Source organism: Rhinolophus hipposideros (genome assembly GCF_964194185.1).
Source record: "Rhinolophus hipposideros genome assembly, chromosome: 5".
NCBI lineage: Eukaryota > Metazoa > Chordata > Mammalia > Chiroptera > Rhinolophidae > Rhinolophus > Rhinolophus hipposideros.
Window position 1 is genome coordinate 49222835 of NC_138051.1, and position 18081 is coordinate 49240915.

The 18081-nt window shown below is 34.5% G+C and overlaps 1 protein-coding gene across 1 annotated transcript in view; it reads right to left on the reverse strand.

Annotated features, from left to right (window-relative positions):
• Positions 1–2485: 2485 nt before the first annotated feature.
• PRTG (protogenin) overlaps positions 2486–18081 on the reverse strand; it is a gene marked incomplete at its 5' end in the record, with an annotated part of 112302 nt that continues 96706 nt past the window's right edge. The window contains 5 exons of the mRNA XM_081048967.1: positions 2486–2595; positions 10877–11248; positions 11735–11839; positions 14350–14515; positions 15634–15754. Coding sequence (XP_080905093.1) covers positions 2494–2595; positions 10877–11248; positions 11735–11839; positions 14350–14515; positions 15634–15754 — 866 coding nt within the window. The 3' untranslated portion in view covers positions 2486–2493. The remainder of the gene's footprint in view (positions 2596–10876; positions 11249–11734; positions 11840–14349; positions 14516–15633; positions 15755–18081) is intronic.

Genomic DNA, 18081 nt, shown 5'->3' on the forward strand with positions numbered 1-18081 from the left:
TAAATTGGATTGCTTTCTTCATTTCCTTTTCAGATTGTTCATTGCAAGTGGATAGAAATACAACTGAGTTTTATGGGTTGATCTTGTACCATACAACTTTGTTGAATCCTGGGATTATTATGTTTTAAGTGGCAACAACATGTAGCAAGATTTTCTTTTTCTATCCAATCTTTAAAGTGGCAGTAATTTAGTTTTTAAAAAATTAAAGATATATTTCCTATCACATTACTGTTCTTTTTCTCAGGATTATTTTTGAATTTTATTCTGTCTCCTTCCCTGCTTTCCATTAAATTGATCATGTTTTTTCTATTTCCTTTTCCACCTAAATTAGGAGAATTAGAAATTAAATATTCTATTTGATTATTTTAGCACTCACTCTTTAATTTTAACATAAAGTTATTTAATAAAAGAAAGGTAGAATAATTTGACTCTGCTCATTTTTCTTCTGGTCTTACAGCTCATTATTGTCTAATGTCTTGGTTCTACCTTATTTTTACATAAAATTTGTTAATAGTATTTTTTTAAACAGTCAATACTGATTTAGATTTACCATTTCTCTATGTCTTTGCTCATCATGTTTTCTTTAAACAGCTTTATTGAGATATAATGGTATACAATATACCTATTTTAAGTGTACAATTCCATGATTTTTAATATTTTCAGTTTTGCAACCATCATCACAATTGATTTTAGAACATTTTCATTACTCCTGGAAAAAACCTTCAAACCCACTAGCTGTCATTTCCTATTCCCTGCAACCTTCCAGTCTTATGCAGACACTAATCTACTTTCTATCTCTATAGATTTGCCTTCTGAATGTTCCATATAAAAGATATCAAACAATATTGGAGTTTTTTTGACTGGGTTCTTTCACTTAGCATGTTTTTGAAATTCATCCTTATTGTAGCTTGTCAGTACTTCATTCCTTTTTATTGCTGAATAATATTCCATTGAGTTGATATAACACATTTCATATATCCATTCATCAGCTGGTAGACATTTGGGTTGTTTCCACTCTTTGCTGTTATGAACATGCTGCTATGAATATGTCTATACAAATTTTTGTATGAACATATGTTTTCATTTCTGTTGGGTATATACATAGAAGTGAGATGCTGGATCAAGTGGTAATTCTATATTTAACTTATTGAGGAATTACTGAACTATTTTCCACAGTGGCACCATTTTACATTTCTACCAGCAACATATAAGGGTTCTAATTTCTCCACATTCTTGCCAACATTTGTCATTATCTGTCTTTTTTATTACAGACATCTTAGTGGACAGAGAGTGATAACTTCATTGTCTTTTAGACGTGTATTTTTTGCTCATCATTGCTTGTTACTTCTCCTATCTTCCTTGTGAATTGTATCTCCTTCTTCCTAAAGTACATCCTTTGTTGTTCATTTAGCATGGGTGTACGAGGGGTAAATTCTCTCAATCTTTATCTAGAATTGTATTTATTTAACCCTAACATTTAAATGATAGTTTCTCTGGGTATAGAACCCCATATTGTAGTTATTTTCTTTTGTGATGTTTTGAAGATATTATCTCACCATCTTCTTGATTCTTTTATTGTCACTGGGAAATCTTAGTGTAATCTATATAATCTTTTTTTCCCCTCTCTAAATGTCTTTAAATTCTCCTCTTTATCTTTGATGTTCTGCAGTTTCACGGAAATGTCTTAGAGTAGATTTATTTGTATATTTCTAGATTGAGGTTTGTGCTTCCAGAATCTAAGGGTTTTATAAATTATTTTAGTCATTTTCTCTTTGAATATTGCTTATCCTTCATTCTCTTTAGTCTTTCATTTTAGAATGGCTGTCATGTATTTTGAATCTTCTCTGTTTACATTTAATTTATTTGTATTTCCTATCTATTTATTTCTCGGTGCCAAATTATTCTGAATAATTTCCTCATGTCTATCTTCCAGTTTTAGAATATTCTTTCAGTGTACATAATATGTGACTTAACAGATTTTTAAAAATTCAATTACTGTATTTTTTTATTTCTGGAAATTTTATTCATTTATTTTACTAATATACTCATTCTTTAAAAAAATATATGATTTCTTTTCTCTTATATTTCAATTCTTTCTTTTATATTCTCCACAGTCATCACAATGTCATTTCAAGAAGTTACTATTCTATTTTTCAGTTCCTCTTTCATCCCCAAAATTGGGAGTTTAAAAAAAGAACTCAGTTATCTTAAAAAGTTTGTTTGAGTCATATTTCATCTGTTATTTCTAATTTTTTGATGGGAGCATTTTCAATATTCTCTTAACCACTTTTAATAATAATATTACAAAACAAAGATTTTTACCTTAATTAGAACTGTGTCTATCTGGATAAGCCCACAGATCTTACACTACCTAGTACTTAGTTCTTGAGGTAAGTAACCATATACTGGAATGGGGAAATTGTTTTTTCCTTACTGCTATTTAGTGAATTCCAGATGAAAACAATTCTTACATACCTTAAATAGACTCTATTCTTATTGCTTGCAGTAGACTCTATAATAATCATCCCATCCCAGGATTTGAAAGCCATCATTCCATACATTGCAAGTTTTTATTCTCCATTCCCCAAAAGAAAACTGAAGAGTAAAAGAAAACATAGGTTTTTCTTTTTTAACTAAGGAAATTTTTATTTAAACTGTGCAATCAATCAGTATTTAGACAGCAGTTTCATAAACATTTTGGCATTTAAACTTTTATTCATTTTTGGCATGACCTGTAGGATAGTATATAAACTACCCTGAGGAGGGGGAAAATACTAGGCAATATTTACTATGATGCTAGAAAAAGGAAACAAACCCACATTATTAAACAAAATATGTTTTAAGAAGACATTAAAAAGGTACATTCAAAATCAAGGCAAACATTAGCTTTCTTCATGCAATGGAGTTCACAGAGCTGATCCCCTGAGTCAAGTATAAAATTAAAATAGCTCAGCTCCAGAGTCCATTAGCAAGTCTGCAAATGCTGCCCTTACAAGAATATGGTATATAGAGTGAAAGGATCCAGAACACCCATAATATGAAATAATATAGCTGGCACCCACACTTTCATTTAATTCACATCTTTGAAAAAAAAATTTTTAAATCACACATACATAGACATGAAATTCTGTCCAACAACAGCAACAAACAGACAAACTTTATATATATCCTCTACTCTACTGATAGGCTAAGACAATGTGTTTATATTTAGGCTTTTCAAATTCCTGTAACAGGCTCAAGTTGCTAATCATTGGGAATGATTTTCACTTGCAAACAAAACAGATATCTGGATTATAATAAAGAGAAGAAGAATGTTTTAGGGAAAATTTTTTAATATTTTTGTTGTTGTTTTTAAAGACAGTTCTGTAGAAAAATAAACTTCCGTAACATAAAATTTTAAAGATAAACTTTGTAAGTTAGGACTATGCCTAATGCCATGAAATACTTCCAAGATATAAACTTGAGTAAATCTGCAAAGGTGTTCAGAATCTCATGGATTATACTAATAGTGATACTGGATGGTACAAGAAAAAGTTAGGGAAAATGTTTCTTTGCTCTAAAAAAAGATGATAATCATATAATTCTTCCCAATAAATCCTAAAGGTAGATTTGAGTAAATTAGAATAAGTGCCAGTAGGTGTTGCCCTATATAAAATTCATTCCAAGTAGTTTAAAGAAATGTTAAAATGCTCCATAATCTTGAAAAAGTAGATCTGTCAGAGAAAAATCCTAAAAATGCACATTCTCTTCACCCATCTACCCTTCTGGGTATATTTGACTCTCCTTAAATCTTTAAACACCAAGATATTTTTAAAAATGAAACATTTAGCTTGTTGTGAAATGATTTCCTGTTTAGTACTTTCAAAAGTACTGTAAATGCCCGTTTCCTGTTATAGATTTACCTACATTACAGATGAGTGTTTAAATCGCATTCTATATCTTTTACCAACCACTTTCTTCTGTTAATTTTTTTGGTGCATATACAGGAAATGCAAACATTTTTCATTTTAGTACAGGTCAAATGTAATTGGAAAGGCTGAGCCGTAAAGAAAAGAAATCAGTTATGTTTCACAGCCTTGTAGAAATTACTTTTGGATATAATTATTTTCACTTGAATTTTCTTTTAGCTTTCAAAGAACTATTGCTTCATTCTGCACAACAAATTATCCTCATTTTATGGATAGAGAAACACAGAAATAGGTTGAGAACTTTCCTATCAAACAAGTCTCAAAATAGCCAATGACTGGAATTTAGGAGCTTCAATGACTCACCTTGTTCTGCTTGATCTACTGTACGATTCTCTCTCAACTCTGCTCCCTCCTAAATTAGTGCAAATAATTAATTAGGTTGCATTCATACAAAAACTGTTGACTCTTCAGATTTAGCAAGGAAGAATGATTGGTTATACACCTGGCTTTTCCAGTTAATAAATTCCTATTTGGATACAGGGACTACAGAAAAATTAGAAAAGATAAAATTCAATTCTAAACACGTAGTCTAATAAAGAAATGCTTGAATAGATAAGGACTCCCGAAACCATAGCTACCTTATTTCTCATGCAACTCTATGCATAAACATCAGTTTTCAGGCATAATTTCGGCTAAGAGTAATTGAAGGTTTTAAAGGAGGAAAGGGGGAGGGTAGGAGATGACAAGGGTGAGTTACAGCTCAGTCTCCTAAATTCCTCCTGTGAATAAACGGATGTAACTAAGACAGACTTCTCTCTGTTGGTTGGCTATTACTATGTGGCCAGGTTGTGCTGATACAGCAGAAGGCACTATGAACCTGAGCAATTAGACATCATTTCTTAGCTGAGAAAAAGCATTATAGTAGAAATCCTATAAACTTGGGAGTTGGACCAACTTGGGTTTGTATCTTGGCTAAGCCACTGACTGACCAATCTTTGCCACGTTAGATATTTTTAAGCCTCAATTTCCTGATCTCTGAAGTAGGGATAATATTTACTTTCCAGAATGTAGCAGTTTAGAGGGATGAAGCCCGTGCTGCACATGACGCATATACTCAGTAAACGGCATTATCCCTTCATAGAAACTAGAGTCAAAACGACCAGCATTCTTATCCTTACTCAGAATATCATCATGGCCTCTAACCGATAATGGAGGTAGCTTTACCTCTTTAGTTGAAAAAATGCTAAAATTAGGGTAGAATTAGAAACTATTCTTCAAAACTGAAAGACTTAACTTGAAATGATCCAGGAAGTATAACAAACTAGAGCTGTGGAAACTAAAGTTTTCTAGGAAAAGGAACAATTGGAATCAAAGAAGAATGACCCCCAAAAAAGGTACAATTTCTTAGGAGTTGTTCATGCTGATAAGGTAAGTAGAGGCTCTTGCTGAAACCGATGGGAAATTGAGAGGTTACCAAACTGAAAACCAAAGAGTCAGTAGTTAGTGAAACTGAAGAAATAAACCTAATCTAAAAAGCAGAAATGATGCCTGTTGCAAATATGCTTTTAAAAGAGAATGAAGAATGAAGTTGAACATAGTCCTGTTCGTCTAATCTGAGTCCCTATGAAAGTCCCGAGAAAGAAAAGGATAAAGTTCAACTATAATAAGAACAGTTTTCAAAAATTTCTCATGAAATTCCATCAAGTTTGAGCCAAATATTTAGGAAACTTTCTGTTAAACACACAGAACTGAGATGTTATTTTACAGAGCACATATTCAAAAAGTTTAAAGCTGAATTGGTTTTGCAAGTGATTTAGAGGGAAAGTTTAACGTAAACATTTAATAGGCCACAAGCCAAGGTCTTCAGAGTTTTGAAATTCTGAAGAAGCCCAAGGGACACATAACTTCAGTCTTCTGATCACTGTAATGCTGTAGACATTTCATAGGGATCCGAACTGTACAGAAATAATGTATCTGTGGTAGGGAAGATAATGGCCACCTAAGAAGTCCCTGCTGAAATCCCCAGACTCTGAATATGTTACCACACATGGCCAAAAGGGACTTTGCAGATATGATGAAATTAAGGACTTTGAGATGGGGAGATCATCCTGGATTCCCCAGGTAGGCTCAATCAGAGTCCTTAAAATTGAATGACCTTTCTTGGTGGGGGTCAGAAAAGAGATATGATGATGGAAGCAAGGTTTGAGAGATGCTATGTTGCTGGCTTTGAGAATAGATGGAAGGGTGCCTCTCAAAGCCAGAAAAGACAAAGAAACAGACCTTGATTTTGTCCCAGTGAGACCTGTCAGAGTACAGACCTACAGAACTGGAAGACAATACATTTGTGTTGATTTAAGGCCACAAAGTTTGTGGTAATTTGTTGCAGCAGTAATAAGAAAATAATACAGTATCTGTCTGGTAAAAATACAAAACTGTCATGTTAATCTTAAACACCTTCAAAGGCTTAAAAAGGGAAACTGCCTGAGAAGATTAAAGCCTGGAAATATACACATTGCATTAGCCAGTGATCGTATATCCTGAGCATAAATCAATTTAACACAGAATTCTATATATATGTTCTTCTAGACATCAATAAAATTCACAGACAACTGGTTGTGTATGGTGATCTCCAGAACCATCTACTCTGTGCTCAGAGCCCACAAAAATTATTTCAACTATTAATTAAACCAAAGCAATTTGACCAGAAACCCATGTGGCAGAAAACAAAGTCTACACAGTACATGTGTAGACTTAGAAAGATCATGGCTCTTTCAATAGAGTTGGAACTTTTTTTTTACATTCAGTATTCAAAATGTACATTCAATGAAATATAAACGTATATGTAAATCACTACAGCCACTGCTGAAATGGAGCCACATCTGGATATTCTTGCATTTAAAACACAACAACAACAACTTTCAATCCCATTTTTGTGACACTCGGGATTGTTTCCAAAGGTGTCTTCATATGGACTTGAACAATGATCCTGAGTTATCAACAGAAGCAAGATTCTGGCAGAAGTCCTTAACAAAGCCAAGACAAACTAATGCAAATCACTGCCATTGTTCCAATGTTGGCACTGCTCTTGTGTGAAGCAAAGGCAAACAAAAGGCATTTCACTGAGGATCTAATTTCCCAATTGTGCTAAAGCTGATTTTTTAAAGCCACTTAGTGGATAAAGCTGTATCCTTACTTTTAGGCTAATCAACATATAAAACCACAGATGTCATAAAAAAAGATTTTTGTTTTACTCAAGGTTCCACTCAAGTTTGAAATGCCAAGCTCCCTTGATGTAATTAAAATATTTCAATGTATTAAAGAGCACATCTATCAGAGCACAGCCCACTTAGACAGTGATGTGATTTGTTTGCCTGTGCCATCCTCATGCTCTCCAGAGCTGAGAACTTCCCTACTATTAAGGGACTGCTTCAAGCCTTCTAAGTTCACCAGCTAATGCTGTAGCACAAGGAGGACTGCACAGGCTAGTTCAGGGATTGCCATAATGCTCTGCAATGGAAAAGCCTGCTGATGTTTCTGTTGACATCTCACACTCAAAAGGTGCTGAGAAAAAATATCATATCATTTGGCAAAAACACCCTGTGGCTGAATCAGCAGAGTTAATGGGAAATCCCTATGTATGCTATTTGTATACAGACTGGGTTCTGGAGAAACATGTTTATTTGACATAAAAACTAGAAACAATAGTTTAATGTACAACTAAATTTGCCTATATGCGGAGGTAACCTTAAATATCTTTGGTTTTTTAAAAACAAAATTTGCTGATTAAAAAGTACTTGAATAAAAACACTGATAAATACCAATATAATTGTATTGCTTTTAATTACGTAAACTTAGCCCTTTGATATCTTTTGCTACTAAAGCTAGATTCCCTATCAGTCTCTAAATAAATTTATTTCAAATCTGCTCATCTTTAGTTACTTACAGGATAATCTATATATTTTAATGGTCTTTGGTATGAAAATATTGACGAGCAGTATCTTGTAATATTTGGCATAAAAATGACATGCACGTATCAGTACTTACAGCAAATAAGTCTTTGGAAAAGAAAATAGTTACCATTTGCATATTAGCCCCTTTGAAGTGAAATACCATGAAGTAATACCACTATGAGAGATAAAGAGAGAACCTTCACATTTTAGTTACTATTTCATACTTAAGGCTTCAAAGAAGCTAACTTTGGCCAAGTGAAAAGAAGTCTTTGTAGTACACTAAATATCTTATTCAATGAGACCAAAATATTTAATCTTTGGTGAAAAGATTTTTTTCTCTCCAACAAGTAGTTTCAACAATTTAAAAATACTTTAATACTGTATAGTTGAAGATTTCGTTGCTGAAGAAAAAAAAATCATACTTGAAATTCTTTGGAACTTTTTGCTGGTAAAGAACTTATTTTAAATGCTCTGGTAACAATAAGGTAGTTAAAATTACTAGTCTATTTAACTACAACGATCAATACAAACCCTATTATTTTGGGTTAGTAACTACTTGTATAAGCTTCATTACCTATAGATGTTTCTAGTTAATTCAATCTGAGGGGAAATTATAGTCAAATTTTCACTTTCTACTGAAAATTCTTTGGTAACAGGATTATTATGAAAAAATCTGTATAGGAATAAAATGAAAAGGTGAAAAATTTAAAAAATGTACTGGTAAATAATTAGCAAACAGTTATAGTCTAAAGATCTACAATACCTATGGGCCTATTTATCAAAAACCAAACAAACAAAATAACCTTCCTCAAGGACTTCAGATCATCTTTCTAGGTTTTTAAAACGATTCAAATTCACACAGTCCTAGACACAGCTTCCATAACCATGATGGAGGATGTTTCAACTTTAGGTTTTGTTTATCTTTTAATAAAAGTTAAAAAAAAAATAAACTCATTGTACTCCTTAAATTTAGATACTGATAAAAGTAGGCCCCACATACTTCTACTTACGAACCAAAAAAAACGCCATACCCTGTCAATTTGCCCATGCTTCCATGAGGCAGCTCAAAAGTAACAAAATGTTCCCTGAGTACAGGAAAAAAAAAAATAATAACACTAGAATAACTTTAAAAGGAGGTAGTATAAAACAGGAGCTATACAGGCAGGAGCAGCATTTTCATTTTTCCTTGCCTCAGATTATTCACCTAAAGCTCTGCTTTTCCCGTTTTGTCATGAAGCACACACGTAACGTAACTAAACGGGGATTTTGAATTTAGTTCAGAAGTGGCTGCTGGCACTTAATGTTGGTCTGCTTCTGAACATACCCAGTTTGGCACAAAACTACAGATTAAAAAAACAAAAAACTGTTGCATCATCAGACATTGGGATAGGAGATGCTACAAGCGGGATTATCATCAGTAATGTTCTTTTGATTTTAGAACACTATTTAACACAACGCCCCTCTAGAAACCAAAGGTTTCGAGAGGAAGCCCATTTAGATTCCTTTTAAAGTGAGGTTCAAAAGTCATTTCCAGATAATTTGAAAAAATACTTTTAAAAGGAGATGAGGTACCCCTCTCTATATATGCTTAATTCTTTATCCTCTCCCACTGCTGGGCATCTAGTTAGTAGGTAACTGTCTCATGACTGAGAAGGCCTGTTCCTATGTGGCTGAGTAAACAATTTGCTGATTTCAAACCAGCAAGAGGATTAACTCATTCCTGGAGTTAGCATTCCTCTTTCACAGCATTGACACTGAGGGAAGGTTAAATAGAGTACCAAATTCTCTTAAGAATTCAAGAAAATACAAGCATGGTGGTAGAGGTCTGAATACTTATCCCTAAACAAACCTGCAGGATAACAAACCAAAACCCTTTGATAAGATACTGTACATCAAATTAGTTACTGATAAAATCCAAGAACACTCTTAAGGCAACTTTCTGTACTCTTCTCCTGAACAATTAATTTCATGAATATTAAAAAGATATAAGGCAAAGAATTTCATAATATACAATGGAAGGCACTGTTACCATGATAATCTCATGTTCATTTTACTGTCTATGGTTGCATTTATCTTCATTCTTAATATTTTATGAAATTTCTTTACCCCTTTAAGCCAAGCTGGGATTAAAAAAACCAAAACAACCCTATCCTGCTCTCTTTAAAGATTTGTTTTCTGCATGGAGTTTTGCAACTAATTCTGAAAATGTTGAAGATGCTTTGCAAACTAGACAGTGCAGCCTTTGGCCAACTGTCAGGCAAATGGGAAGGCAGAAAAGGCACAGCTCTAGGCAGGCTGAGGTTTGGGATACAGCAGGTAAAGCACTCAGACTCTGATGCCCAAAACATGAAGGCCCTTGAAGCAAAGTCTTCTCTATACGCTACCAAATAGTTCTGTTCTCAAGAGAGATACTTTTTTGGTCTTGGTCATTCACTAACATCGACAGTCCCATTTTTTTCTCTTCTCAGTGTTTTAACAGCCCTCACAGCCAGAAGTGTTAAATTATACAAACCATACAGATTTTTTTTTTTTTAAATCAGAGCTTCAGGTAAACATTCTTACTCACCTACCTATATGACTCCTTTGATCACACACATTACACATACAGCAATGAAAACAAAATGCTACTAGGAAGTATCATTGGTTATGTAGCTGAGATAAACTATCACAACAAACGAGGTAACAAAGTTGTCTTCTGAGTTTGCCAAGTGGCAAACTGAGGTAGATAGTTAGCAAAGAGGCTTTCAAAAGTCCTCCCTTTGCTCCAGTGATATATTTTTATAATCCAGTCAAATACCTTGACTGTCTTTTCACATTGCTGACAATGAAACATTCAATAAACGTGAGTTTAAAAATAAAAAAGAAAACACATTCAAAAATAGGTGAAATACCCAATAAGACATTAAGATTTTCACAAAAGGCTTTGGCTCCCTGTTCATTGTCCTTCGAACAGAATTAAACATGGGAATACCTGAACGTGGCTGTCTACATTGGAAAATCATTTTTATCAAAGCGTACTATGGCAGATGGTGGCTGCAGAATTGAAGAGGAAGTTTGCTCAGCATCTGACGGTACTGCAGGATCTTCACACTTCCTCGTCAAGGGATCCCCATCTGAATCACTGCCAGTGAAGGAATCAGAGGTCAGGGGTGTGGTACTTATAACTGAGGACAGGTGTATCTCATCATTGGACTCATGGGAGAACCTTCCAGAATCTCCCGTCTCGTGGCTGCCTTCACTATTCGCTGAATGCTCAGTATCAGCTGCAACACCAAAGGGTCTTGGGAAGCTGGTTGTCTGACCAGGGGATGTGGGGGAGTCTTCATCACTAATTAACACAGTTGTGCCGGGCTGGTAAAAGCAGACTGACTGAGTAAATCTTCTTTGAGGCTAGGCAAAAATACATAAAACATCATCAGTGATGACAGAATGCTCCTGAAAAATAATAAATCTGGTTTTACATATTCTATATATTCTGAGATAGCAAACTGTTCAAGTACATGGGTGAAAGGTCATCATCATGAAGGGATTGTCTAGGTCAGTGGCTCCCCATCAAGGACTGGGAGCACATCAGAATTACTGGGGGAAATGAAGTGTCAAAGGCTTCCTCAATGATTCTGATGCAGGGTCTGCTCCATCCCTTTCTCCAGTGCCCTCCACTCCCCACTGAAAACCACAGCTCTAATTGCTACTCCAATTGTCATTTCAGTGATCACTCCCCATGGTTCTCTATAGAGTCATGCCCCAAATTAATAAAATAACATCCAGAAAGACAAGAAAATTAAAATGAAGCATTCATTTACACTTTCCTTTCTTTTTAATTACCGGTTCATATACTACGGGATGCCAAAGATTTTTCTCATTTAGGTGGATTACCTGCTCAACTTTCATCTTCTTAGAATCTTGGAAAAAACGCCATTTTTTCTTAGAGTTGTTTTTAATTATAGGACCATAGCTATTAATTATTAGGTCAGTTCCTCCCTGGAGAAAGAAAAGGGGAAATGTAAATATTATAGATTTCAGTTTATCACAAGTAGTACACAGAATTTTTTAATGTTAAAAGAGAAAAAATAAAAACAGTGATAGGCATTACTGCCGTTTCCCCAAAATTTAGACCAGCCAGACAATCAGCTCTAAAACATCTTCTGGAGCAAAAATTAATATAAAACCCAGTATTATATTATATTATATTATATCCAGTATTATATATATTATATTATACATAAAACTCCAGTCTTACAGTAAAATAAAACCAGGTCTTATATTAATTTTTGCTCCAAAAGACGCATTAGAGCTGACTGTCTGGCTAGGTCTTATTTACGGGGAAACGTGATACGTCTTCTTTTACATAAGCAGCATATAACAAATTCAGAATAGTTGTTGGTGATTAAAAAGTTGTAATAGGTTTATACTTAAGAGAGCTATATATGCTTATGTATTTGGGGTGAAGTATAATGATTCCAAAACTTATTTTCACATGGTAGAGCAAACAATAATATATAAAGAGATATAAAAGTATGACAAGATACTGACAATTATTTCTGCATTCATTACGTTTTCTTTTAATGGTTCCATATGTTTGAAAAATTTAAAAGCAGTTGAGAAAGAAAATAAATGGGCCCATATACGCTCAACAATATAGCAATAGATGGGGGATCAACTCATAGGCTGACCCAAGAGGCTGGCAAGATTTGTCCTCCAAACTGGCTTCCTGGCTTTATGTCAGGCCTCACTTGGCTCTGCCTCCTTTCCCTTTGGGTTCTCCTTCTTTTTCTCCATGTTTTCCTCCCTACTCTGCTTCCGCCCAAACCTTTCTCATGTCTAGCTCCAAGTTAGTAATAATGGAATTACAGTGTATTTTAGTACTTTTTATCCTAATTTAAAAGGTTTAGGTTCCAATGTTCTAGATTAATTTGAAATAAGTTGAATGGCTTACATTTGTTATCAGCAAATAAAAGCTGAATTAAGTTGCAAACAGAAAAGACAACAGGCATATCAAAAATCAATTCATGGGTGGCTGGATGTCTCAGTTGGTTAGAGCACGAGCTCTCAACAACAAGGTTGCCGGTTCTATTCCCACATGGCATTGTGGGCTGTGCCCCCTGCAACTAAAGATTGAAAACAGTGACCGGACTTGGAGCTGAGCTGTGCCCTCCACAACTAGATTGAAGGACAACAACTTGGAGCTGATGGGCCCTGGAGAAACACAGTGTTCCCCAATAGTCCCCAATAAAATTAAAAAAAGAGAAGTATTTCTTTAAAAAAAAAAATCAATTCATTATTATTTACTCGTAATATAGATAGTAGATAAATACCACTGTACTAAGATACAAGTAGATTGCATTTGTTAAATATAATTGTATAAAATTTAATACCAAAATTGAATGAAATTGTTATATTTTTATTATTCTAAATTTTAGGGAAGGGTTAGGGAAAAACAATTTATAGCAGAGCTTGGCAAATTTTTTCTGTAAAGAGCCAGATAGTTAATATTTTAGGCTTTGCAGGCTATATATGGCCTCTGTCACATTTTCTCCTTCATCTTTTTTTTTTTTCCCCAATATAAAAAAAGCATTCTTAGCTCAAAAGATGACCACACAAAAACAGGCCAAGAGCTGGCCCGGGCTTGACTGTAGTTTACTGACACTTGATTTATAGCACATTGGTTATGAGACTTATTATAATAATGCACACTCTCTAATGTTGCAATGTGACTAAAAATAATTTTCAGTTGGTGTTCATAATGCTTATCACTGTACTATTATTACATATAATGGAAAGGACATGAAGTAACATCCCCCAATGACATTCTTCACTATAGCCAACTTCCTCTGGCCATAAAAGGAAGGATCTTGAGACATCTGTTGAGATGCTCCGTATTTTTAAAAATGATATTCATACCTGGAAAGTTCTGATGGTCAATTCAAAACAAGCAGTCAAAGTAAGTGCAAAGTAGATTAATAAATACAGCGCGATTCACCTCATCATAAATACAGACTAATAACCCTGGTGTTTTTATTTAAGACAGTTTAGCTCCATATAATCCCATCTAATTGAATTTATACTACATTCTCTTTTTTTCCTATATCTCTTTTGTCTTTTACTCTTTTATATTTTATCTATCTTCTTGTCCCCAAATATTTTATGTAAGGAAGGATCTGAGTGAAACTATTTCACATTTTCTTAAGTGGAATATAGATATAATAGCCAACATATAATTTTTTTAACTTTTATTTATTTAGATGTGTTTTTCCAGGACCCATCAACTCCAAGTCAAGTAGTTGTTTCAATCTAGTTGTGGAGGGCGCAGCTCACAGTGGGCCATGTGGGGATAGAACCGGCAACCTTATTGTTAAGAGCACGGTGCTCTAACCAACTGAGCTAACTGGCTGCCCCAACATATAATTTTTTGGTAAGTAAATTTTACATATGAAAGTAAGATTAATGGAAGTAGGGATTATGCAGTAAATTGGTCTCGCAGCTTGGGGTACCTTTGCATCAATGAAGCTGTTGGGCATCATCATTGGCATTAAGGTGTCTTCATTTTCTACAGCCCCTTCCAGGTTCTTTCCTACTTCATTTCCACCGGCTAGGGAGGTACTGGTACGAGATAACGGTTGAGTTTCATTCTGTGCCGTCTTGGAAGCAGATGATTTTCTGATATAGTGCAAGAAAAGGAAATCTAATTGTATTGAAGATAGAGGTAAATGTACCCAATCTGTTCTATAATCACAACTTTGCACACAATAGAGTTCTTTAATACTTGCTTCTCAAATATCTTTAGAACCTCAGTATTAGGTGTTAACTCTAACTCACTGCTGGAAACATTTATGATTTGAGGAAGCGTCTTTATTTCTTTTTGCCCCAATATCTTCTTATATATAGCTACTTTTTACAAACCCTTAATAAGAACCTTAATATTTACAAAGCATTATTTTTATTAATTTTATTTGTAATTATGCATAAATTATCATTTTTAATTTACATGTTCTCCTTCAGGTATGCAGACTGTCACACTGATATCACAATTCACTTGTAAATTAACAATGGCAAATTTACAGTAGCATTTATGCAAGATTTAGGCATCACTACAACACTATGAATAAAGATTTCATTAAAAATTCTTAAAGTGAGGAATTTGGACAATGAAACTAAGCCAGTTCTATATACCAAAAGATGTTAGAACTAACTTTTCATTGTAATGTTTTCCAAGTATGTTTCTATACACAAGTATCATAAAAGAGTAAACTCGGAACAACCTAAGCTAATGGAGGGAGTTTAGTGATGTGCATTCCCTAAAAACGACATGTATTTGATTTTGCTTTTTTTTTTTAATTTAAAAAAGAACCTTAAGAAAATAAAGGAAAAGCCAAAATATATAAAAGGCTAGAAATATACCAGTTTGCTGAATGCTGAGAATTTAGCTGACGTCAAACTACAGATGAGATTGCCTGACAGAGATTAAGCATGTCATTTGTTTTTAAACTGAAGGATGTACTCTGTGTTTCTCAAAATACTAAGGAAATGAAAGCAACTAGGTCCTCATTTAACAAAATTTTATCAGCACTGTAAATTTTCACATGGCAAGAAAACAATCCTCTTCCAAAGTGAGTACACATCCCTATAGCTGTTAAGAACTCAAGAGATAATGCATTTATTTTAAAGTAGAAAATCCCAGTTACTCTTAAAGGCACTTGGTTTCAATTTGCTTCTTGTGGTCACTGCAATTTAAATGTTTTTTAACCACCTCAACATCTCTAGCAACAGAAACACACCTGGCTTTACTTCGGTATATCAGGATGAGGACACAGATGAGGATACAGGTCAAGGCTATGCCAACACCTACAGCAATGCCAGTCATTGATTTTTGGTCCAGATGGTAATAGCCTGAATAAACTAGAAGGGGAAAAACATTTACTCAGAATCAAAAAAAAAATCAATGTTTCCATTTATCATAATGATCGGACAGATATTTGCCTTTCTATAATTTTCCTTCCTCTCATAGGAAAACTTTTGACAATATCTAAGCAGAAAAGACACATATTATACTCTTATCAGTGATCTCAAAGATCAGTTTATCTTCCCATAGTGAAGATTCTAAATATGAGTTCTAGATATATTATTACATCAAACGTGAACATCAGTTTATAATTTATAATGCTAAAAGGCACAAGGCACAGTGGTTCCTTGATGGACCAAAGATTAGCTTTCATGTCATGTAACCTCAAAAGCAGAGCTACATTAGATTAGTTTTCCATTTATGTGTTTGCATTTACACAGCAGTGCTTCTCACACTCTGATGTGCATATGATTCACTAGGCGATATGTTAAAATGCAGATTCTGACTCACTAGGTCTGCTGTGGGGGCCATGATTCTGCACATCTTACAAGCTCTTGGGCGATTCTTGATACTTGTGCTGCTGGTCCCTAGACACTTTCAGTAGCAATGTATTTGAGGTGCCAATACATGCTGTGCTCTCCGTTTCCCCTACTGATATGGTAGCTACTCTGGCTATCCCCTTCCTGTGCTTAAATCTGATTGCCCTGTTTTTTATTTCCTTTCTCTCTTTCCCTGGGCATGTGTGTCCTTCTCATTCATTCTCTTTCTCTGTTTCTCTGTCTCTCTCTGTCTCTGTCTGTCTGTCTGTCTGTCTGTCTCTCTCTCTCTCTCTCTCTCTCTCTCTCACACACACACACACAGTCACACACACACACACACACACACACCACTAAATGACTATCCTCTGAAGAGCTATGAGCCTTTCCTTAATTCTGTCCTGAGTTCAGCTGGCATTTCCTCCATTTAAATCTGTTGCCCCTCCGCTCCCCACAGGCCTACTCCCTCAGACAAGAAAAAAAGGAGATGTCTAGTCCTGCACCACAGGGGGCCCTGGCTTCCTTCAGAACAGGAAAGTTGCCCTGAGTGGAGTTAGGGTGGCTCTTTAAAGATATTTTTTTTCAAATAAACAAATGGGACTAAACTAAAAAGTTTTTGCACAGCAAAGGAAACCACCAACAAAACAAAAAGACGTCTTACTGAATAGAAGAAGATATTCTCCAGTAAGACATCTAATAAGAGGTTAATATCCAAAATTCATAAAGAACTCAAACAACTCCACACCAAAAAAACAAACAATCCGATTAAAAAATAGGCAGAGGATCTGAACAGACATTTCTTCAAAGAGGACATAAAATAGCCAAAAGACATGTGAAAAAAAGTTCAACATCACTAATCAGAGAAATGCAAATTAAAATCACAATGAGTGAGATACCACCTCACTCCTGTCAGAATGGCCAGTGTCAATAAATCAACAAACAACAAGTGCTAGCAAGGATGTGGAGAAAAGGGAACCCTCATGCACTGTTGGTGGGATTGCAAATTGGTACAACCACTATGGAAAACAGTTTGGAGGTTCCTCAACAAATTAAAAATAAAACTATCTTATGACCCAGCAATTCCACTTCTGGATATTTATTTGAAGAAATCCAAAACACTAATTTGAAAAGATATATGCTCCCCTATGTTCACTGAAGCACTATTTACAATAACCAAGATATGGAAGCAACCCAAGTACCTGTAAATACATGATTGGATAAAGAAGAAGTGGTACATGTATAAAATGGAATACTACTCAGCATAACAAAGAATGAAATCTTACCATCTGTGATAATACGGATGGACCTAGAGGGTATTATGCTAAGAGAAATAAGTCAGACTAATAAAGACAAATATTGTATGATCACACTTCTGTGTGGAATCTAAAGAACAAAATGAATAAATGAAACAGAAACAGACTCATAGATACAGAGAACAAACTGATGGTTGCCAGAGGGGAGGAAGGTTGGAGAGCTGGATAAAGGTGAAGGAATTAAGAAATACAAATTGGTAGTCACAAAATAGGTATGGGGATGTCAAGTACTGCCCAGAGAATATAATCAGTAATATTGCAACAACTATGTATAGTACCAGGTGGGTACTAGACTAATTGGGGGCATCACTCTATAAATTATATAAATGTCTAACCACTATGCTGTACACCTGAAACTAATGTAAAATAATACTGAATGTCAGCTGTAATTGGAAAAAACATTTTTTTTAATTTTAAAAAGAAAAAGGTATTTTTTTCAATTGCTTTTCTGGACAGAAACAACTTTCTTTCTGGAAAGGCTATTTTTCTGTGGTGAAAACTTAATGAAAAACATGCTCTTCTGAGCTTGAACAC